This window comes from Arvicanthis niloticus, chromosome X (genome assembly GCF_011762505.2).
Source record: "Arvicanthis niloticus isolate mArvNil1 chromosome X, mArvNil1.pat.X, whole genome shotgun sequence".
NCBI classification, from domain to species: domain Eukaryota; kingdom Metazoa; phylum Chordata; class Mammalia; order Rodentia; family Muridae; genus Arvicanthis; species Arvicanthis niloticus.
Genome location: NC_047679.1, coordinates 50,420,017 through 50,443,809, shown reverse-complemented (window position 1 = coordinate 50,443,809; position 23,793 = coordinate 50,420,017). Strand labels below are relative to the sequence as shown.

Here is a 23,793-nt window from a genome sequence, read left to right as displayed (position 1 = left end):
AGTGCACTAAATTCATACTATGAAGCACTCAGGTGCCTCCAACTTACACACTGTCCATTTATATTGACTGGTATGGGGTTAATGGTACAACTGGTGGAATCTGCATATGCCAGAACAAATAATTTCCCTAGACTAACCAGAAAGTAAAGCATCCCTGTATGGTAAACTTTGAACAGACTCAAAAATCTGGAACATTAAAGACCAGAGAGCACCATTGGTCCCAGAGAAAGTCAAAGCCTACCAGAATGAGGTACACTTTCATTCATTCTTAAATCTCCAACCTTAGGCAGGGTAAAAGGAAAAAACCCTGACAACTCTAAAATACGGAAGGCAGGGTAGTGTGTGATGAAACTACGATTGTGAGAAAAAAAATCAAAAAGCAAAGTAGAAACTGGCAGCTACTAGCATTTCCAGGCTCTTCCTCAGCAGGATGGAAGGACGAATAGAAGTGGCATCACATCGTATGAAGATCTCATCAGGCTTGCTGTTCCTGGGCTACCTAATAGTGTTCACCTATGGTAAGGCAGGACATTGATATCTAACTAACTCTTCTTTCTCTGGCAGAGAATGTGAGTGTTGACTTTGAGTGTTTACCGAGAAAAATTTGTTTCTCATAGGCAGTCAGTTACCTGTAATTCTGCAGGCTTTCTGAATGTTGGGCAGAAGGGAGGGAAGTCATTAAAGTCTGGTAAAGGTTCCAGAAGCTGCCTTGGATAGAAATTGAAAGGATTCTTCTCTTAGAAAGTATCTGCATAGCTGTCTAGTGTTTCAGGGATGCCAATGGCATGCAAACCTCCCATGTTCTCCTTTTCCCTTGAAATTCTATAATTTTGACTAACTTCCCATTTCCAAACTTTGATTCTGGCTACAGTATATACCTCCCCAATGAATAAATGTTGTTGAGTTAATAGATGTGACCTTAGAAGTAACCTGTAGTCAAGGATGATTGCTTCAATCCTAGCTGTTGGGAGGTAGAGGCACACTGATCTCTGTGAGCTCAAGAGATTTTGGTCTACATAGAAAGTTCCAGGACATCTAGGGCTACATGTTAAGACTCCATTTGTAAACAAACAGATAAAAGTAACACATACAACTGATTAGAATTATTTACAAGCCAAAGATCAAGTGACCATAGGTGTGTGGGTTCATTTCTGGATCTTCAATTCTATTCCATTGATCTTCCTGCCTGTCTCTGTACTAATATCATGCAGTTTTTATCACTGTTGCTCTGTAATACAGCTTGAGGTCAGGAATGGTGATTCCTCCAAAAGTTCTTTTATTGTTGAGAATAGTTTTCCCTATCCTGGGTTTTTTGTTATTGCAAATGAATTTGAAAATTTTTCTTTCTAACTCTGTGAAGAATTGTCTTGGGATTTTAATGGGGATTACATTAAATCTGTAGATTGCTTTTGGCAAGATGGCCATTTTTACTATATTAATCCTGACAATAGCATGGAAGATATTTCTATCTTCTGAGATCTTCTTTGATTTCTTTCTTCAGAGACTTGAAGTTCTTGTCATATAGATCTTTCACTTTTTTGGCTAGATTCACACCATGGTATTTTATATTATTTGTGACTATTGTGAAGGGTGTCATTTCCATAATTTCTTTCTCAGTCTGTTTATCTTTTGAGTAGAGGAAGGCTACTGATTTGTTTTAGTTGATTTTAAAGCCAGCCACTTTGCTGAAGTTGTTTATCAGGTTTAGGAGTTCTCTGGTGGAAGTTTTGGGGTCACTTAAGTATACTCTCATATCATCTGCAAATAGTGAAATTTTGACTTCTTCCTTTCCTATTTGTATCCCTTTGACTTCCTTTTGTTGTCTAATTGCTCTGGCTAGGACTTCTAGTACTACATTGAATAGATAGGGAGAGAGTGGACAGCCTTGTCTAGTCCCTGATTTTAGTGGGATTGCATCAAGTTTCTCTCCATTTAGTTTGTTGTTGGCTACTGGATTGCTGTATATTGCTTTTACTATGTTTAGATATGGGCCTTGAATTCCTGATCTTTCCAAGACTTTTACCATGAACAGTTGTTGAATTTTGTCAAATGCTTTCTCAGCATCTAGTGAGATGATCATGTGTTTTTTTTTTCTTTGAGTTTATTTATGTAGTGGCTTACATTGATGGATTTTTGAATATTGAACCATCCCTGCATTCGTGGGATAAAGCCTAGTTGATCATGATGTATGAATGTTTTGATGTGTTCTTGGATTTGGTTTGTGAGAATTTTATTGAGTATTTTTGCATTGATATTCATAAGGGAAATTGGTCTGAAGTTCTCTTTCTTTGTTGGGTCTTTGTGAGTTTTAGGTATGAGCATGATTATGGATTCATAGAACAAATTGAGTAGTGTTTCTTCTATTTCTATTTTGTGGAATAGTTTGAAAAGAATTGTTATTAGGTCTTCCTTGAAAGTCTGATAGAATTCTGGAGTATTACTCAGCTATTAAAAACAACGAATTCGAGAAATTCTTAGGCAAATGGATGGAACTAGAAAATATCATCCTGAGTGAGGTAACCCAATCACAAAAGAACACACATGGTATTCACTCACTGATAATTGGATATTAGCCCAGAAGCTTGAAATACCCAAGATTCAACTCACAGACCCCATGAAGCTCATGAAGAAGGAAGACCAAGTGTGGGTGCTTTGGTCCTTCTTAGAAGGAGTAACAAAATACTCAAGGGAGCAAATATGGAGACAAAGTTTGGGACATAAACTGAAGGAGGGGCTGTCTGGAGACCATTCCACCTGGGTATCCACCCCATGTTGCAGTCACCAAAGGTAGATACTGATGTAGATGTCTGGAAGTACATGCTGACAGTAGCCTGATATAGCTGTCTCCTTAGAGGTTTGCCAGAGTCTGACATATTCAGAGGCGGATGCTCACAGCTAACCATTGAACTGATCATGGGGTTCCCAACGGAGGAGTTAGAGAGAAGGAACTGAAGGAGCTGAAAGAGTTTGCAGCCTCATGAGGAGAGCAACAATACCAACCAACCAAGCTCCCAGGGTCTAAACCACCAGCCTGGGAGCACATAGAAAGGGACCCATGATTCCATCATTATATATAGGGGAGGATGGCCTTGTTGGGCATAGGTGGGAGATTAGATACTTGTTCCCATGAATGCTGGGTGCTGAGTGTGGGGGAATTCAAGGGTGAGGAGGTCGGAGTGGGGGTTTGGATGGGGGCACATCCTCATAGAAGCAGGAGGAGGGGGATGGGATATGGGGTTTCTGGGCAGAGGGGGGAGGAATAGGGTAGCAGAATAACATCTGAAATGTAAATAAAATATTCAATAAAAATGCAATTATTTACAAGCATTCAGTATTTGCTATTCATGCACTTTTAGAACACAGACATTTACTGATATTCATGCTACACTAGGACTTCTCATAATCAACCCAGAACATATATTATTTCTTATTCCATGTGAGCACTTGAAAACATCTGAAGCAGAAAAGAAACTGTCCTTTTAACTCTCTTCTCTATGTTAAATATCTCTAGCTTCTTCAACTACAGGATGTGGTATATTACTAGCTGCTGAGATAACTCACTTCCCTGTGGACATAGTAGCCCAGTTGTAGGATCTGTTTGCAAGAATCTAATTCTAGATACACAGCCCAGCAGAGTCTGGGACATCTCATAATAGCATTATTTCTGTAACTCTTCTTTCAGACTCATTTCTATTCAAGGAAATGAAATGCCTTTTCAGGAAACTAAGTACAAGTAATAACTACTGAAGACTCAGTATAAGGTAAAAGAGGTTCTTGCTGAATTTCTACTTACTTCATCTTCCTATAGGGTAACATTGGCTCAAACATAATTTGAAATACTTAGCAATTATGGGCTATGTTTATTTGCTTGTTTTCCACTGAAAGTTGGCCTCTCCAATGGTTAAAATATGCCATGGATGTTCTAAGAGTTCCTGGTGAGGCAAAGAGCATAGATTCAACTTCAGTGTCCTCATTAGTAGATGCTCCGGTACTTAGCAGTGTATCCTGGAAGTTGGATAACATAACCTCTCTCCATGCATAAGGCATCATATTCTTCCTGCTTAACTAAAATATGTGCCAAATAAAAAAATTGTGGGTGATAACTTTCATTTTGAAACTAAATCTACCAGGAAAGACATTGCCGAAATACAGCCACTGCCCCAGTTGAATAAAATAACAAAGTCATTAAGATATGCGCTCACATATGAAAAACTCTAATGCAATGGGCCTTCATCTCTTTTTGCTTCTGGTTTCCCCGAAACTCCTCAGCCCATCAAGAAGCAATTTTCTTTTTCTTTTTTTTTTTTTTTCACCACACAATGACTAGCACAAACAGTGCTAGAGAGTTACTCAGGCTCTTTATTTTTTTCCAGACCAAGCATGGATGAACTCTTTTCCCCCTCGGGATATCATTTTCTACTATCTTTTTGATAAGAACTAAAGGAAATGAAAAAAAAACAAAGAGAAAGGAGAAATAAGGACAAAAATCAGCTAGACTTGCTTTCAAAGTACACGTTTCAAATCTAATAGCTAATGGTTCGGTTAAATAGGAATATACATCCAGGATTTTTGCTTCACCCTATGTTACACCTTTAGAGTCTTCTATTGCTCATCTCCTTTACCCTTCTGGAAAAGAACTTGATTTTATGTCCCAGTCACTGAGCCTTTCTCTTAAGTGAGTCTGCTTCAAGCAGCAAGCTGTACAAAATGAAGTACTTCGGTTTCCACTATTCACCATTTTTCTTCCTATTTAAAAATTTTGAAAAAAAAATCATATATATGTAAAATATTATAGAACTTCTAAAGATTAATTTATCCTAAATCTCCACATAATATTTAGGGGGAAAATGGATCCTTCATGGTGGAAGTGATTTACCAAGGGTCACCTCCTAGCAAGACAGTGACATAAAAGGAGATTGAAAGCAGTAGAGCTAAAGAGTGTTTTCAAGTCTTCGTCCTAGGGATTGACTCACTTTGATGGGAAAGTTAACAGATCAGAAGAGCACAGGGATGAAGAGAGGATGATTGAAGGAAGGGTGTTTCCCAGAAACCAATTGAGCCTGTCACTCACACCCTCACTCTAGTGAACATCTTGTCTGTGTTTGCTTCCTTGTTCTCTTTCTTTAGGCCATCCCATTCTAAAAGCACCAGAGAGTGTGACAGGGACCTGGAAAGGAGATGTGAAGATTCCGTGCACCTATGATCCCCTGAGAGGCTACAGGCAAGTTTTGGTGAAATGGCTGGTACAACGTGGCTCTGACCCTGTCACCATCTTCCTACATGACTCCACTGGAGATCATATCCAGCAGGCAAAATACAGAGGCCGCCTGAAAGTAAGCCAAAAAGTTCTAGGAGATGTGTCCCTCCAACTGAATACCCTACAGATGGATGACAGGAATCGTTACACATGTGAGGTCACCTGGCAGACTCCTGATGGATACCAAGTAACGAGAGATGAGATCATTGAGCTCCGTGTTCAGAAATGTAAGTCACTGTGAGAGTAGAAATGCACTGGCAAGTAAAGACACAGTAGAGTAGTGTAATCCTAGACACCTCTGAGAAATTGAGTAGCCTTGATTTCTATGTATATTGTTTCTCTGTAATTCTATTTGCTAATCACAGGCACCTTGAGGTCACCGCTTCATTAGAAATTTAAAAAGTGTTGGTAAATACAGTTGCATTTCCTTGTAAAATGCTGCCCTATCTCTCCTATATTCACTGAAGTCATTCTGATGGATGTAGTTCCCACCAAATGCACTTCCCGGTTCACCATAAAACTTTGTGGTCTTATGAAATACACTATTTGTAAGTATTTTTCCATTCCTCATATAGTCTTTTTACAGTTTTTTAGATTTATTTATATTCGAGTGTCTTGCCTATGCCCATGCACTATATGTATGTCTCATGCCTAAAGCAGTCTGAAGAGGGATCAAAAGCTCTAGATCTGGAGTCATAGATGTTTGCAAGCCACCATGTGGGTGTTGAGAACTAAACCCAGGTTCTCTACAAGATTAGCTAGTGCTCTTAACTATTAAGCCATCTCTCTACCCCAACATGTTGTGTTTTTATTTTTATTATAGTACCCTGTAAGGCCCCAAAGTTTTTAATTTTGTTGAACTCTAACCCATTTTTTATCTTAGTACTTGTGTTTTGTAGCATGTCCCAGCAAACATTTCTTAACATGCATAAAGTCTGGCAGAACTGAGTAGTGGAGGCACATGGGCTTGATCTTTTCTTTGTTAGTAGTTGTTTAATTAGCAATCCAAATATTTTTCACTTATTTAAATTATGTAATTTTTTCCTGGTTCATCTTTTAAATTAACATCTCTGTTTTTAAAGATTTATTTATCATTTTATACATATGAGTGTTTTACCTACATGTACATGTGTCTTAGTTACTTTTCTATTGCTGTGATAAAATACTTTAACAAATCTATGAAGTAAATAGTTTGAACTTATAACTTCTTTTTTTACTAATTTCTTAATTATTTTATTTATTTACATCTCAAATGTTGCCCCCTGTACCTCCTCCCAGAGTTTTTCACCCCATCCCCCAACCCCTTTGCCTCTGAGAGGGTGTTTCCTCCCAACTCCAGACATCCTTCTTCCCTGGGTTAGAGTTCATGACACCAAAGCAAAGGTATGGCTGCAGAAACAGCTAAAACCTCGCATCTTGATCTGAAAAGCAGGAGTCTGAGAGAGAGGACATGGGGAATGGCATAAGTCTTTTGAAACTTCAAAGCCCACCCTCCAGAGACATATTTCTTCTGACAGGTCCACACATTCTAATCTTTCCCAAGGTGTTGCACCCAAGGTGATCAAGGTTTCAAATATCTCAGCCCATAGGGGCCATTTCCAGTCAAGCCACCATAATATGTGAGTACCAAGTACCTGTCTGGTGCCTGTGAAGGTCATAAGATGACATACATTCCCTTGGGACTTGATCTATATATGATAATGTGTGGTTATGTCAGTGCTGGAAACCAAAACCAGGTCCTCTGTGAGAGCATAAAGAACTCTTAACCACTGAGCCAACACTCTAGGCATTACCTGTAGTTTTATTTCATTCAGTTGGAGAAGATGCATTATTTCAGATAGTTTTAAAATTTACTGGGATATGTTTTATACACAGAACATGGTCTTTTTCCAGTAATTCTCCATATGTAGTTGTTAATAGTATCTACTTTTGCTATTGTTATATCTAATGTTCTATATATGTCACTATTGGTTAACAGTGTTGTTCAAACTTCGAACCTGTTTCTCATTGTTATGCAAACTATTTAAAATGAGATGTTGAATTCAAATTATTAGTATTTAACTATGCATCCTTCCTATTCTACTAATCATTTCTTCATGAATTCGGGGTGGCTGTATTACTAACAGTATATATTTACAAGTGAATTGTCTCCTTCACAAAAAAATTTTTAGGATTACAAATTGTACTTCTTTATTTCTAATAAAATGTTTTTCTCAAATTTAATTTGTTTTATATCATTAATTTGTTTTATATAGTCATTCTATCTATAGCTTGTCTAAAGACTGCATGGTATGCTTTTTGATATTCTTTTACTTTAAAACCTTTTTTCCTTTGACCACTAAGCAAGGATATTATATAGCTAGATATGATAATCTGAGAATCTGCCTTTAAATCTGAGATTCTCTACTTGTATTTAATCTAATCCTTAATAAAGTAGTATTTTGTCTACAATTTTATATTTGTAATCTTTATCCTTTATATTTATTTCTTTATTCATCCATTGCTTCTACCTTTGATGTTTAATAAATAATTTATAGTGTATATTTTTCAATTATTGCTTAATTTACTGGGATGGCTAGTTTCATATCAACTTCATACAATCTAGTCATTTTATATGAGGGAACCTCAAACTGACAAAATGTCCCCAACAGAATGACCTGTAAAGCCTGTGGTATATTTTCTTGCTTGAGGATTGATTGAGAGGACCCAATTTACCACAGACAGTACCAGCCCCTGAGTTTGTATCCCTGGATGCAGTGAGAAAGTAGGTTGAGTATGTAAGCATCATTCTTCTATAGCTTCTGCTTCAATTCCTACCTCTAAATCCTAACATGAGTCCCTGCCATGGCTTCTCTAAGTGATACAGTATGGCCTGAGGCTTCTAAGCTGATATAAACACTTTTTGCCCCCAAGTTGCTTTAAGTCATGGTGTTTTATCACAGCAATATAAATTCTAACTAAGACATTTACTAAGCATTTTCATTATTTTCTCTCAGTGGGATATCGTGAATTCTTAATTTATTGGATTTATTTCAATCTAATTTTATAATATACAAAAGGTTGTTTCTATTCAGCTCAATTTCTTACCTTTTAATTCTACCATTAATGTAAATTACATCTTAGTGTACTATAATGGTATAAGTATTGATTTTGAATTATTGTTTTGTAAAGTGTTCTTTAAGTCAGGTTACAAAAATGTGTTTAGATTCAATACTTAACTATAGTTATCTCTACCAGTGCTTTTTTATTTCTTCATATTAGTTTTGAGTGTCATTCAATTTCCCTTTATTTTAGTTTAAAGAATGCCTTTTAACATTTCTTATTTGTCAAATGTACTAGAGAATATTCTCATGCACATTATTTATTTAGGAAATGTCTTGATTTTTTTCCTTCATTTTCGTCTGGGTTTTTTTGTGCTTTAGACGGGTTTTTTTCTATACTGCCCAAACTAAATTCATATTTGTAGTTAGAGCTACAAGTACATGTTCTTCTTACCTGTTTTTTTTGTTTGCTTGTTTGTTTGTTTGATTGATTCATCAATTGATTGATTGATTGATTGTTCAGGACTTGGTGATTTTTAAAAATTAAAAACCAATGTTGTATAGTCTTGCTTATTCATTGTCATAAGTTACCACTGAACTTACTATTTGATTAACTTAGATATCAGTTAATGACTGGTTAGAGATTTTCTTAATTTCCAGGAGCAAATAGATCATGTATTATTTACTGGAGAGCAATGATGCTTGTTTAGTTAAGATATCAGTGTACAACCACATTTCAGTTATGGCACATTTTTATTTTCTGCTAATATGAAACCTAAGGCTAACTGTAAGTGTGCCCTTATATCTTTATTTTATTTTTTTCTGAATCTCCAAAAGACTTTATGAAAGAATATATTATCCTTCACTCTGGAAAGTCATCAGACTTCAAACTTCCTGGGGAATTTCTATTTGTGAGCATTTCCTTTAAAAATTCTTGGTTAGTATCTTCTTTCCTCAAACAAATATTCATTTTCTTAGGTATCTCTGTAACAAGTATTCTTCTAGCCATAGGGAAAGACTTTTTACTATAGGTACTAAATAAGACAAACCTTTGAAGTCATGTTTTTCCCCAGAAAATCATTAAATAAGGCAAATAAAGACAGTATTTTTGGAATGAAATGATTACTTGTACGTCTGGAATAGAGTATTAATTTTTATTACCTGTGAGGTAAGTTGAAATGCCACAAAGCTTCATGTTATTACAAAAACCAGCTGTTTCTTTTTCATAAATACACCATGAATTTCTATGAACCAATTTCAAAATTCTTGGGAAAGTGACAAAATCAAACTATTTCAGTTATGCCTTTACTTCTGTGCAGGGGTAATTTTTTTTAAAGTCATTACTTCACCATCTTTATTGAAGTCACCCACTATCACCTCCTTTGTTAGACTTCTGAAGTCTTAAGCAAGAATGAATCATTATATTTTAGTTTAAAGTCCGTGAAAACTAAAATACATGTTCTCTGCCAAATTTTTACACCCTCTCCGCTCTAGATTCTGGTTCATTGAAAGTCTATGAAGCTTGGCTTATGAACCCAGGCTTGGAGTGATGTGCAATGACTAATGAACAGGCAATAGCACTTACCAGCATCATGAGAGGTCCAACTATGAATCTGACTATGTTTACCTAAAATTCCAAAGTTTTCTAGTATCTTCAACTGTTTATCTAAGGTCACCAGATTCTTTAACCAGGCTTCTCTTCCTTACAGACCCCGATAATCCACCTATAATCAATACTGAAGCACTTACAACCATGCAATTCTCTTTGGAAGGTAAGTTATATTAGGACTTTGTTACAGCAGTGCTTTAAACTGATGTATGAAAACAGAGGATATGAAATTCCACTGAGTTTGGCAAAGAGACTACTGTCTTACTCTGGGAGATAATGGTAATAAAGGAATGTAGCAAGGAGAGTGAAGAAGTATACTCAGGAAGCAAAAAGAAAGCACCGTGACTACGTGACTATGGACTACTGACCACCCTTATTGTAAGAAAGCAAAATGTTTTACCTCATAGTACAGTATAGATCAATAATATGGCCAGATACCCTGAAAGCCCAGAAGAGTTCTCTAGCAAAGACATAAAGCCTTTTCTACCATCTCCTACCCTCACAGCTCTTCAGTGCAAGGGAGGCCTCTGACCTTGATTCTCTGTTTTCATAGCAACAACTACAATGAGTTCAACCTCCTACTTGATCATTAACATAACTGGAGAACATGAGGAGACCATTTCTAGCCCAGGTAAGAGTAACATTAGAAATTATATCATTCTACTTTGACTCTGAACATTGTGATTCATAAACTCTAAGTGGAATTCAGCTCCACAAATCATCAATGAAGATCCCAGGAGCTGAATTGGGTAAGTAAGATAGAAAGGGGAAGATACAGATACAAGAACATAAAAAGTCAGATTGTGGTTAAAGAAAGAAATAAATGCATTGCTAGTTTGTTTCCTATTGACATGGCAATATACTTCTCAAACACTGAAAAACATAGAACTATAGTTATGAACTCAGCCAGTTCTCCTAAGGAGACAGGTAATGGAATGGGTAAAGATCAAAGCAGTCTCCCCCTCCCACTACTTTAACTTTTGATTAAAGGCTTCTTCAGCAGCTTGCAGCTAATTTTTATTCCTCAAAAGTCTCAAAAATTCCCAAGTCAGGAACTCGGGTATTAACATCCCAGAGAAAATGTTGTGTACTTCATCACAAACAGATAGTCAGCTAATTTGCAATGGCATGCCTAAATTGATTCTTAAAATAATGAACTTTTTTCATAGTCTTACAAGCAGTTGTTAGTTCTAGATATACTACAAAACATCTATAATTCCAGGTACCCATCAAGTATCTATTTTGATTATTCATCATGAAATAGTTTAATAACTATAACTCACTGTTTCTTGCTCTGCCTTTGTATTATTGAAGGCATATTTCTTTTTGTGATGCTGGGTATTGAACCAGTGATCTCAAACATGCTAGGCAAATTTACTATTAATAAATATAATAAAAGGCACAACAGAAAGCATCATAAAAAGATAAGACCAGACAGAAAAGTGAATTTCAAGGATGGATGACAAGGTAAAGAAAATAAAACATAATAATATACATAAAGGAAACATTAATGAATATGACTAAAATATTTGAGAAGTCATAGATATATTCAGGAGATCAAACCTAATAATCCATACAGTAAAAGAAAGAACAGAAATAAGTCAAAAGGCTCAGACAGAGTAAAAAATGCTTAGATATCATATTCAATGAAATTATACCCAAGAATTTTCCAAACCCAGAGAAAGAAATACACATAAAAGTACTAACTAAAAGATGTACATCGAAAATACTACTTCAGAGACCTCAATTTGAAGCATTGACGCATAGACATCAAACATAACATCAGATCATTCATCAGCAACACTAAAACTCAGGAGAACACAGAATGATATATTTCCAGCTCTGAAAGTAATCACTTCCAACTGAGATACGTGTAGTCAGCAAAGTTATATCTTAGGCTTGATTGAAAATAAAAGCCACTAAGACCAGGAAATGGCTTGGCAGGGAAGTCCCTGAATGAACGGCCTCAGAGGCAACATGCCTCCCCCCCCACCCCCAAAGTACACTGTCTAATGCTATAAAAGTGAAGCCTAAATGATACCCCAAGATCCTGGTGACACTAGAGCAATGAAACATCTGCCAAGAAGAACAGTAGATACAGCCCAAGAATGAAATGCCTGTTGTAGGAAGCAAAGCAGCAGTGACAGAGTCAGATAACCCCTGAAATGATAAACACCAGAAATGATCTGATGTTTGCCCTGCTATGTTTTAGCAGGGTCCATTATTTTCTCACTATGCCCTGACTCCGTCTCCTCCCTTTTGAAATGATAATGTGTATTCTGTGCCATTTTATCTTAAAAGTATGTGATATATTTTGATTTCACAAGAAGCTACAGTTAAGAAATTTTTCTTGAGTCTGAGAAGACACTTTTAAATAATTTTGAGACTGTCACGGATTGTGAGGACTGTTAAAGTCTGACTAAGCAAATTTTATATTATGATGTATGTGCCTTTAAACATATCAGGGTCAGAGAGTGAAATGTGGTGTTTTGAATGTCAATGTCCTCTATAGGTTTATTATTTGAGTTTTTGGTCCCCAGTTAATGACACTATTTAAAGAAATACTGTGGCCTTTCTGAAGGAAGTACGCCACATTTAGAGTTTATAGCTTCAACCAAGCTCCAGATTTCTTTCTCTGCATTGTGTTTGGTATTGAACGATATGATCTTACAGCTTCCAGCTCCTGCTGCCACGTCCATGCTTGCTGCCATGCTCCCTGCTGTGACCGTCTTTAATCCATCTGGAACCATAAGCCACATTAAACTCCTGGTTCTGAGAACTGCCTTTGGTCGTGGTGTTTTATCACAGCAACAGAAATGTAATTATTAATATAAGTCATATGTGTCTGGAAACTAATCGAATTTTTAAAGTTTTCCAGGTTTTTATATCATATCTAATGATCCTTCTAATTTCATTGAAGTCTCTTTTAATCATTAATTTTATTAATTTAAAGCTTCTTTCGCTTTCTTTTGGTTTGCTTAGCTTAGGAGTTTATAAATCTTAATCTATCTTAAAAATGAACTCTTTTGGTTAATGCTATCTATTGTCCTTTCATTCTTTGTTTTATTTATGGCAGTACCTAATATTTATCATTTCTTGTTATACACTGGGTTTGGGATTGACCTCTTGTTTCCCTAGAACCTTGATGTGTGTATTAGTTTTCTGTTATGAAATATCATGACTAAGATAACCTACAGAAGGAAGGATTGAGTTTCAGATTAGTTATAATGGATTAGAGCCCGTGATATTGGAGTGGAGCCGGTAGCACATAGCAGGCAGTTGATATCACATCAGTCCAACCACAAACAAGAAGCCAAGAGAATAAACTGGAGATAGCACATGGCTTTTGAAACCTCAAAACCCATCCCCAGTGGCATACTTCCTCCAGCAGGACCACCCCTTCTAATATTCCCCAAACAGCACTCAACTGGGGAACAAATATTCCTGTTCCCAAGACTCATGGGGAACATCACTCAAGCTGCCACATTCTACTTCACAACCTTAATAGTCTGCTGGCCACATCATAATGCAAAATTCATTTAGTACAACTTCCAAAGTCCCCATAGCCTTGAACAGTCAGAACACTATTTAAAAGTCCAAAGTCTCTTCTGAGACTTAAGGCAATCTCTTAATTATAATGCCCTATAAAATCAAAAGGCAATTATATCGAATATACAATAGCACATAATATAGATTAACATTATAAAAGTGAGAAATGGGGCAGAGTAAGGAAATACTAGATCAAAGAAAGACTGAAACCCAGAAGGACAAACTCCAAAATTCTGTAACTCCATAGCTCCACGTCTGATGTCAGAGAGCTCGCATGGCTCTACCAATACATGGATGTCTTTAGCGAAGAATAGCGAGGTGGAGCAAACCAAACCAATGCTCAAGCTCCCACTGTCTGTGGGGTCATATTTATATTCCTTCATTATATGTTCTTTCATGTATCTGCTATAGCAAAACATCCTTTTACCTGTGTCTGCTTCATTTTTCCATATGTCTGCATTAGCAGAACATCCTTTCATGTATATGCCCCAGCAAATCATTTGACATAACTCACTGCCCAAAGAAACCAGAAGTTTCCACTTCAGAGGCTAATGAGACAGAAAAGCAGGTGTGTGTCTGTGTGTGTGTGTGTGTGTGTGTGTGTGTGTGTGTAGTGTTTGAATATATGTGTTTAGTATAATACACATGTATATGCACATAGTTCACAGGTTTGCCTGTATATGCTCATATGGAGAAAAAAAGGTCTTCTTTAGATGCACCTTCTATTGTTCTATACCTTATTTTTGAGACAGAGTCTCTTATTGGCTAGACTGGCTGGCCAACAAGACCAGAGGAGTCATGTGTCTCTGTCCCTGAACACTGTGGTTACAGATTCTCCTATGTCTGACTTTTATGTGGGTGATGGGAATATAAAATCTGGTGTTGCTTAAATACTAAGTGTATTAACCACCAAGCCATCTCCCTAACCCCTGCCTCCAAAAAAACACTAGTTTAAGGAAGGAGGTAAGGACATGTAACATGAAATGGGAACTACTAGGAGGAGGATACAAGTGACAAGAAAGCAGCAGGCAGTAATAGAGAAAAAAATCAATCAAAACAAAATATGATGAATCTGTTATTGTGAATGCTGATTATAACTAAATTAAAGTAAAAAACAAAGCATATTGGACATCATTCAATGTGTTGTTTAAGTTATGAGAAAACTAAATTCCAGTGACACTTAATGATTTGACTAAATTCGCTGCATTAACTTTCCTGTGACTGATGTAAAGCCTTACCTCAAATTTTGTATATTAAAGTGGCAGAAATATGTTTTCATATATGTATGGTAATCAAAAGTCTGACATAATTATTAGTGAGATAAAATCAGGTGGCAGGAATGCAATATTACTTCTGAAAGCTTTGTGAAAGGATCCATCCCCTGATACTTTCTACTGTACAGAAGCTACCCACATTCCTTGGTTTATGACCTCTTTTATGTATTTTCAAAATTAGCAATATAATGGGTTCATATCTCCCTCAGATGCTTATCTTCTCCTGTATCTCCTACCTCCACTCTTAAATTGATTCTTATAATTACATTGAGCCCATCAGAAATATTATTATTAATCTCCCATTTTAACTGCAGATAGCTATCAACCTTAATTCTGCCTTTAAACTTAATTATTCTTCATATTACATACAATTCTAGAATTTGAAGTACAAACACCTTTGAAGGAAGGACTATTATCTTGCCTATATGATCATCCAGGGAGTAAAAAAAAAAGACTTAGAACTGGAATCTTTATACAGTATATTCCTTCATCTATTTCTACACCTGTATTAATTACTTACCTTATTTCCACAACAAAGGATTTGATGAAAGCTGCTTAAGGAAGGAAAGGTTTGTCCGGGCTCATAGCTCAAAGGTTCAGTCTATCATAGCAAGAAGTCATGGCAGATTATCACATCAGATCCACAACCAGACAGCAGAGAATGCTGGTGTTCAGCTTGCTTGCTTTTGTTCATTATGCCAGGCTCTGGAAGACCGGTGCCCACAGTTAAGGTAATGCCAAGAGGCTTGTCTTCTGGATGCATCTAGAGCCTTTCAGATTGACAGTATTAACTCTCAAGGTGCCCTAGATTTCTGAGTGGAAATATTTTTGAGAAAAGAGGAAGCTGGGAATTGGGCTGAGGAGTACTATCAAGATGCCTTTATGGCTTAAAGCCAGAATCACATGAACATAGCATTTTTCAAAAGCTGCTGAGTTGATACTACTTTTTCTTCTTAAAGCAAGGTAAAAGAAAGGCCCCTATCTTGGCCCCATGGAAAGCATGGAAATCTGGTTATAGCCAACACACACACACACACACACACACACACACACACACACAAGCACACACACACACAAAACCCCAAGAGGTATACAAGAAATTGTTCTGGCTTTGTATCTCTGATCATTTACCTAGATTTTCTTTTTCTTTCTTTTTTATTAATTATTTTATTTATTTATTTATATCCCAGCCTTTGTCCTTCTCCTGGTCCCCCTTCCCTCAAATCTCTCAAGGATTAGGGGCATCTTCTCCCACTGAGGCCAGATGAGCTAGGGGCCTTGGAACAACAGCACATGTATGCTGCCTGGTTGGTAGCTCAGTCTCTGGGAGCTCCCTGGGGGGAGGGGTGGTCCGGGTTAGTTGACACTGCTGGTCTTCCTATAAGGTCACCCTTCTCAGTTTCTTCAATCCTTCTCCTAATTCAACCCTAGGAAGATATTTATATCTTCCTTAAGGGCCTTTATTATATTCATAAAATCAGATTTTAGGTCAGAATCTTGATTTTCAGGAATGTTAGGGTATTCAGGGCTTGCTGTGGTGTGTTGCGGCCCGAGCTGCCCCACGTTTGGGGGCCCAAGTGTCTCTGACCATTCTGTCAGTGTTGGGACCCACACTGCCAAAAGCCTTGGGGGCTAAACTGTTAGAGCCTGCACTGCCTCAAGCTGCTCCAGTCTGCAGGTCAGGGTTCAGCAAGAGAGAGAGTGAGGACAGACTCGAGGAATGGAGACCAGACAGAGTGTGATTCAATCCCATTTATTCTTCAGTCTCTCTTCCTAGTCAAAGTCCCAAGTCTTGAGTTCCTAGTCCCTAGTTCCTAGTCCCTAGTGCCTCCAAGTTCCAAGTTCCAAGTGCTAAGTGCCTAATGCCTACTACCTAGTACTTCTGAGTTCTCTAGTCCAAGTGTCTTCTTCCTCAATGCCTAATTCCTACTCCAAGTTGTACTCCAAGTTGTACTCTCTAACCTAATTCCTAGTTCCAAGTTGTGCTGTCTGAAGTGTCTAATTCTCTGTTCCTCCAAATCGTTCTGAACTCTCCTGTCTGCCTCTCGCCTTTTATATGTCTCACTTCTAAGCCATGCGTCTAAGTCATGCCTTTAATCATGCCCTTAGGGCTTGTCTCTAAATCTGATCTCTAAGCCACACCCTTAAGTCACACACCTTTAAGTCTCACACACCCAAGGGAAAATCCTGGGTATCTAAAGCAAGATGTTATCAGAGTGTGCTCAGCTGTTGTAGGCTAATGTAATCAAGTCTCTTTTCAGGGTATATGGCTCAAGATGGCTACAAGCCGTCTTCTGTCAGCTCCCCAGAGTGGTGGAAGAACTATGTTCTGAGGATGCCAACTTGCATTGGCTTCTGTCACTTATGTTCTTGTGCTTGCCTCTTGCCATCTGGTTATCTCTGGTGTTAACTGGCCTAGATGTCTCTGACTGGAGCCTGCCTCCTTGGAAGCTGTAATAAAGGCTGTAGGGTATAGGAGGGTATTGGCCCACTAATCTCTTATCTAGATTTTCTTAAGAGTGTGGGATTTTATTTTACTCTTTGGCTCGCCCAGAACCTCAAGACATTCTAGGCTAATAGTTAGAGTTTCCCCCAGGGCTCAACTTTTATTCATTTATTTGGCTGCTTTTTTAAATTAGTAAACTTTTACTGAAACATAGTATACAAATAATATATGGCTAGATTAGTATTTAAAAATCTGAGAAGATGTGCATACTTCACAACCACAATTCCTGCGGCCTAATCCTCACCAAAATATTTATTTTTCATAAACACTATTGCCATGACTTATTTTAAACTATTTTGTACACTCTTACAAAGGAATAAAATAATGCATTTTCTTACCAGACTTCTTTTTCTCAGGGTGTTTGTCATAATCAATGGTGGTCTCATATGAATACATATATATATATATATTATATGCAAATATATTTCCATTGCTAGGTAATTAGTGTATGTATGTGTGTTTAACAATACATGTATTTATTTTATTCTTGAATGTTAACTACAAGACTTTCTATTTGGGCCATTATTAATAATTCTTGAATAAACAATATTGCATTATTGAGACATTATGTAGCACTAGCTGTCCTGGAACCAGCTGTGTATTCCAGTCTGACCTCAGACTCACAAAGATCTGCCTGCCTCTCCCTCCCAAATGCCAAGATTAAACATGTGCACCACCATTTCCACTAAATTTTGTATTTTAAAAGATATTATATAAACATTCAATACTTTTATTTTAATTTCTTTATCCTTGATAATTTCATACATGTATAAAATGAAATATGACCATATACACCTCACATTTCTTTCAATTCCAACCAAATACTCCACAACATTCTTCCTTCTAACTTCATGTCTTCTTTTTAGATAAACTATTAAATATTATTAGTGCACGAGTTTGGGGCCATCCAGTGGGGGTATGGGAGACCTCTCAGTGGGATCACACTGAAAAAAAGAATGAATATCTCTCCTTCAGAATATATCAATTGTCAGTAGCTCTTCAGTAAGGAGTATGGACTGAAGGGCACCTCTGCCACCTATGCAAGCCTTTTGGCTTGATCTTATGTCCATCTTGAGCAGGTAACCCCAGCTACTATAAATCCATGGATGCAATATCCCTTTCATGTCTATAAAACAACATTTCCACACACTCCTCCTCACTGCCTGGCTCTTAACCTTTCTGCTTTCTCTTTCTTGATGTTCTCTGAGTCCCCTTCCCTCTCCCCCTCTCTGGGTGCTAATAAAGGTATACCATTTTGCAATGGGCACTCAGTGTTTTCTCAGCACTTTCACCAGTTATGCATCTCTGAATTGATTTTTGTCCAATGAAAAATAAGCTTCTCTGTCCAATATTGAGAGAAGCCTATTGTCTATGGGTATAATTATAAATTTTCAAATAGCAAATTGAATATTTATAAAATAAACAAAGCAAGTTCTATTCTAGAGTCTATGACAGTCACAGTCATGTATTTTGACCAGGATTACAGTAACAGGCATGATATTCCCTCCTGTGGAGTGCTCAATTCCAATCAGAAAGCTGTTAGTTGTTCTATAATGGTCTTGCTACTATCATACCAGGGGCACATCTTGCCTGTTTATGTTAGTATTATGACACACAAGGTCTAGCAGTGAATAAGACCACTGACTGATGTAATTTTTAACCAAATAGCACTTAGTCTTATTTTATCTTTTGTCAGAAACCAGGACCCTCCCCTCTCACCCTCACCCCCTACCTCTCCCCACCTGCACAATGTCCTCTGCAGCTTCATTCTGCCTGGCAACCACAAGGTCCTGCTTGACAGTTATAGATAGACTTATAGATTTAAAGCGGTGTACCATATCTTTTGAGAAAAGCAGTTAGACCGCCATTGTTTCAGGGCACAGGCCGAGAAGATTCTGTACTTTCCCACCACCTGGATCCCTCTTACCCCTCCCTTTGCAAACTGTATTATAAAAAAGCGCTTTGCGCCCAAATATATGACTCTTGACAAGCATTTGCTTCCTTGAGTCCATTCTCTCTCTTGCCCATTCTTCTTTCAGGTTACGGTCCTTCTCGTGCCCACGAAATAACTAGGCCCGCGGGTCGGGTCAATCTTTTAGGAAGGAACCTGACAATCTTTGCCATAATCTTCATCATCTCCTTTTGCTGCATAGTAGTTGTCATCATAGCTTATATCATGTTCTGCCGCAGGACATTCCAACAAGGTAAGTGATAAGTAGGGAGAGTTGGCTTTTGCTTATTCATTCTTTCCAACATTACATTGATCTACATTCTGATGATGCTCTATGTCTAACATTCCAATGTTAGACCAGTCTCAGAGTAATGATAGAAATAAAAAGAGATAGATGTTCATTGTTCGTGCAAACAATGATGTAAGGTTTATGGAACCGAATATAAAAGTCCAGTGTGCCCAACCAAGTACAATTATCTTTGTAAGTCACCTTATGAGAATGCACAAGAAGCTTCCCTTAAGTTGCTTGCGAGTTATGTGTGGATTTCCTGGTTGAAGCATAGAAGTTATCAGCAACACACATAGCAGAAAGAGTAGTGATCCAAAATGTAAAGAAGAAAATATTAAACAAAAACTGAAGAGAAGTCAAAGCTAGAATAATCAACAAAGTCTTTCAGAAGGTCTAAGTAGAACTAGGTCATATTAAATGAAGACAATATGTGAAGGGACAGTATTCCAGGAAAGTGAATCCACATAAGTGTAAGTACAAAGGCCTAAACTATAAATGAGTGTGGATCATCATAAAGAAAAATTCATATAGTTAAGTGATAATAAAATGCACGGGAGAATAAAAGTTCCTTTATAATTATAGCAGGTTTTAAATTCAAGCCTAAATCATTTCTTCATTGGATGCTGCAACATTTCTAAGATTAACTTAATTGCTTTGATCAGGGAAATGGCCTGATGAAAATACTATTGTCAAAGTTATTTACTGAGTATGGAAAACATAGGGTTGAGGGAGATTGGAATGTTTGTTTATAAGGCTCCCTTCACTTTAAAAGAGATAGCTTCACTGCAGTACTTCAATTTAGTCTGTAGTTACTGAGAATAGTTTGTATTACAGATTCTGAGTATATAAAGACACAAAGAACAGATATGGTATACAGAATTTCCCAATCAGTGGGAAAGACAAAATATGAAAATGAGGGGTCTCATACATTACATTGTTAGCTTTCTTGTAATCTAGTACATGAATTTACAGTTGCTACTCTGAAAGATTATAACTAGCTAGAGAGCAGATTGGGGTATCAAGAAATGGCCATCCTTGTGGCCAGCTAATCCTATGGAATAGAGGACAGTTCTCCACAGACACTAAGGGGCGATGATTATCTAATTAGGGCCCTTTTAGTTTTAAGATTTTATGTAGTTATATTTTATTAATTCAATGAAACATCAACTTTCATATATATATTCAGTTGTATATATATATATATATATATATATATATATATATATATATATATAAACTGAACCCTTTCTTGATTATTAAGTGGGCATAAGTGCACCTGAAAATGGATTGAGCTATGATCCCTGACATGGAGCCAAATTCAATGCATTTTTTCTGGGCTGCACCTGGGCAATCAAATTTCCCACAGAATTTTCTGAGAATCTTTGATGAGATTACTGGGTAAAGAACAAGTCTGGTGTTCTCTCTTTACCAACACCAAGCAGTATCTTCAGTCTGGTGTTCTGAGTCAGAAATGCCAAAGGGGATGGAAATCAAACATGTATACCTTCCACTTCCCCAACAAATCTGCATGCCTGTATTTCAACTCCTGACAAAAATCTCTCAATATTAGAAAGATGATACTTAGAATTCTCTTCTGTTTCCTGCCACTGTCTTTGGACGGGTACTCAGATTTCATGATTAGCTCTTGTAATATAATTACAAGACATATACTCTTGTAATATAATTACAAGAGTATAATTACAATTATACTCTCCATATAAGTTTCTGACCTGAATCTTCCTTATTTTCTAGAGTATGTCTATGAAGTGAACAGGTAAGATATCATCTCCTTTTCTAACTTATTAACCATTGCCTTCCCTCTATTCTGTTGGTCATTGGCAGAAAACCTGGAAACTAGTCCTAATAGAGTCTTTAAGGATCAGAAAATATTTTACCCTCTCAGATAAATGTCCTTATATCATGTCCTGGATCAGTGAACACACAAGATGATTTAAGTGTACCAAATTTCTGTTCTCTCAATTCCTGTCTAGCAGGATCCTGTGATTCAGTGAATAAGAACATAGGTGGTAGAATGCTAGAAAACCAGGATCTAAGTTCTAAGACCTTTCTCATGAGTAACTGGGTCTTGGTTCATAGGGTATGTGCCAGGAAGACAAGCAGCTCTGAAGAAACCACACGGGTGACTGATGTTGCAAGTGAGTACTTCAGAAATGAATCAGATTCCCAGGCTCTGATCAACGACTACTCTGATAATCCTTGCCTCAGCCAGGAGTACCAAATAACCACCAAATCAACAATGACTATTCCTGCCTGCTGAACACAGTTCCCAGAAACTAAGAAGTTCTTGCTACTGAAGAAAATAACATCTGCTAAAATGCCCCCACTAAGTCAAGGTCTACTGGCATAATTGCCTGTGACTTATTCTGTTCTTGCCTTCAATGTAGTTTTCTCTCTGGCTTCCTCTCTTCCTAGACAACCTAAAGTCTCTATCTAGTCTGCCAATTCTGGGGCCACTGAGAAATCCTGGATTTGGCTAAGAATATACTATATGCACCTCTAGAATCTAGCTTCTGGGCTTGGCCCAGGACACTTTTCTTTCTGGGGCCTTCACAAGTCCTCTCCAAACACCAGAGAAATCCCCATAGCACTAGAGGTTCTTTGTCATGCCTCCAGACTTCACCAGAAAGAATAAAATCAGATAAGTCTCAGTCCTACGAACTCAGACAAATGCCCATATCTAGGATCACTCCCCTTTCTCTGGGGCCAGATGGCTTTTAATTGATATTGATATTGCTACACTGTGGATCTAATGCACTTGCACTTGTATTCTTTTGATGTTAATAAATATTTAATCATGATGGCAGCCTCAGTTGTGTTGGTCTTCTCTCAGTACATGGTAGGACCTATCCAAAATTGTTAAAATGGTAAGCACCCCTAGAAATATAAATCATACTCTTTTCTGTTCTTCTCTCTCTCTCTCTCTCTCTCTCTCTCTCTCTCTCTCTCTCTCTCTGTGTGTGTGTGTGTGTGTGTGTGTGTGTGTGTGTCTGCGTGTGTCTGTGTGTCTGTATGTGTGTGTCTGTGTCTGTGTGTTTTACAGGAAATTTAACCCAAAGTTAACCATGTACTTTCCCACTGAACTATACTATTGTAATTTTTTACTTTTTATCTTGATGATAGCATACTAACCTATTCAGGCTTACCTTTATTTCACCCTCTAAATTAGGTAGGTTTTGAAAATGCCACCTGCCTTACAGTCCCAAGTAATTGGAATGCTAGACCTGTAACTCTAAGCCAAGTTTTGTTGTGTTTATTTTGTTTGTTTGTTTGTTTTTGTTGTTGGTTTTTTTTTTTTTTTTTGGCTCTGTCTCTATGTTGGCTGGTCTTTCACCTTCCAACTCATGCCACTTCCCTTCTCATACCATGGATAGCCCTATCTAAAGCAAATCAAATTTTACTTAAACAGTATTCTACATAATGTCCACTCTCCACTCCATCTTTCTTTCAGATCTACTTTGTGACTCTTCTCAGGGCATGAGGAAGTTTGTTGAGAAACCTCACTTTTTTTCTCAAAGCATTATGAATGTACATATGAAGTAGTTTCTGTCTTTTCAAAGTCTGTGTATAATACCACTGAAATTTTTGGGTTAGTTGCATTGGTCATCTTCTTTTACAAGAACTGTGAAGACAGATGGTTAAGAGTAATAGATTCTCTTTGTTGTTAATTGAGGGCATGGGGAGAAATGAAGAAAAGTGGAGGGAATGAGAGGGGAGGAGAAAGGAGAAAAGGAACTCTTTATGTACTTCGAAATGAAACTCCCTTGTAATGAAATTGTTTGGGGCCAGGCTTGCATTGCTTCCTTTCCCCCATGTATTTTATGTCAAATCATCTTCCTTACTTTTCATGAGAACTACCGTGTTGCCTGTGTATTCTATATATGCATAGGATCAGATCAGGTTTCAACAAGAGGTGCTCCCACTTTGAGATGACTCCAGAAGTCAAAAGTCAAAATAGTACACAAAAGTGATTGACAGTCCTCCCTATTTCACCCCCACTGATGCTGCAAGTCCATGATCGAAACCTCAGCATTTTTTCTTTGACAAATGCTAGCTACACATAATTAGTGACAGAGACAACTTCTTCTTCTCCATCTCACTCACAAGCCTCCACAACCTGGGTCCTACCCAGTAGAAACCTCAGCTTCCTTCATGAAACAGCTGTGCATCCAGCCCTGCAAGCCTTGAAAACACCATTTATTCTGCTCTTTTGAATTAATCACTAGGCTTGAGGAGAGAATTTTTATTGAAATTGCCATAGTAAAGTGAGTCACAAATTCAGGGAAACTCCTACACTGG

General features: G+C 37.4%; 1 protein-coding gene across 2 annotated transcripts; it reads left to right on the top strand.

Moving 5' to 3' along the window:
* Window positions 1–329: 329 nt before the first annotated feature.
* On the top strand, window positions 330–22,295 carry Vsig4 (V-set and immunoglobulin domain containing 4). 2 transcript variants are annotated; one of them, XM_076919130.1, is made up of 7 exons: window positions 348–518; window positions 5,128–5,484; window positions 10,008–10,070; window positions 10,461–10,538; window positions 19,276–19,440; window positions 21,229–21,250; window positions 21,574–22,295. In XM_076919130.1, the coding sequence occupies exons 1-7, from the start codon at window positions 431–433 to the stop codon at window positions 21,752–21,754; spliced, it is 954 nt and encodes a 317-aa protein (XP_076775245.1). In that variant the 5' UTR covers window positions 348–430; the 3' UTR covers window positions 21,755–22,295. The 2 variants fall into 2 exon arrangements, with proteins under 2 accessions (XP_076775246.1, XP_076775245.1); XM_076919131.1 differs by lacking the exon at window positions 21,229–21,250 and having other exon boundaries at window positions 330–518.
* The last annotated feature ends 1,498 nt before the right edge of the window (window positions 22,296–23,793 follow it).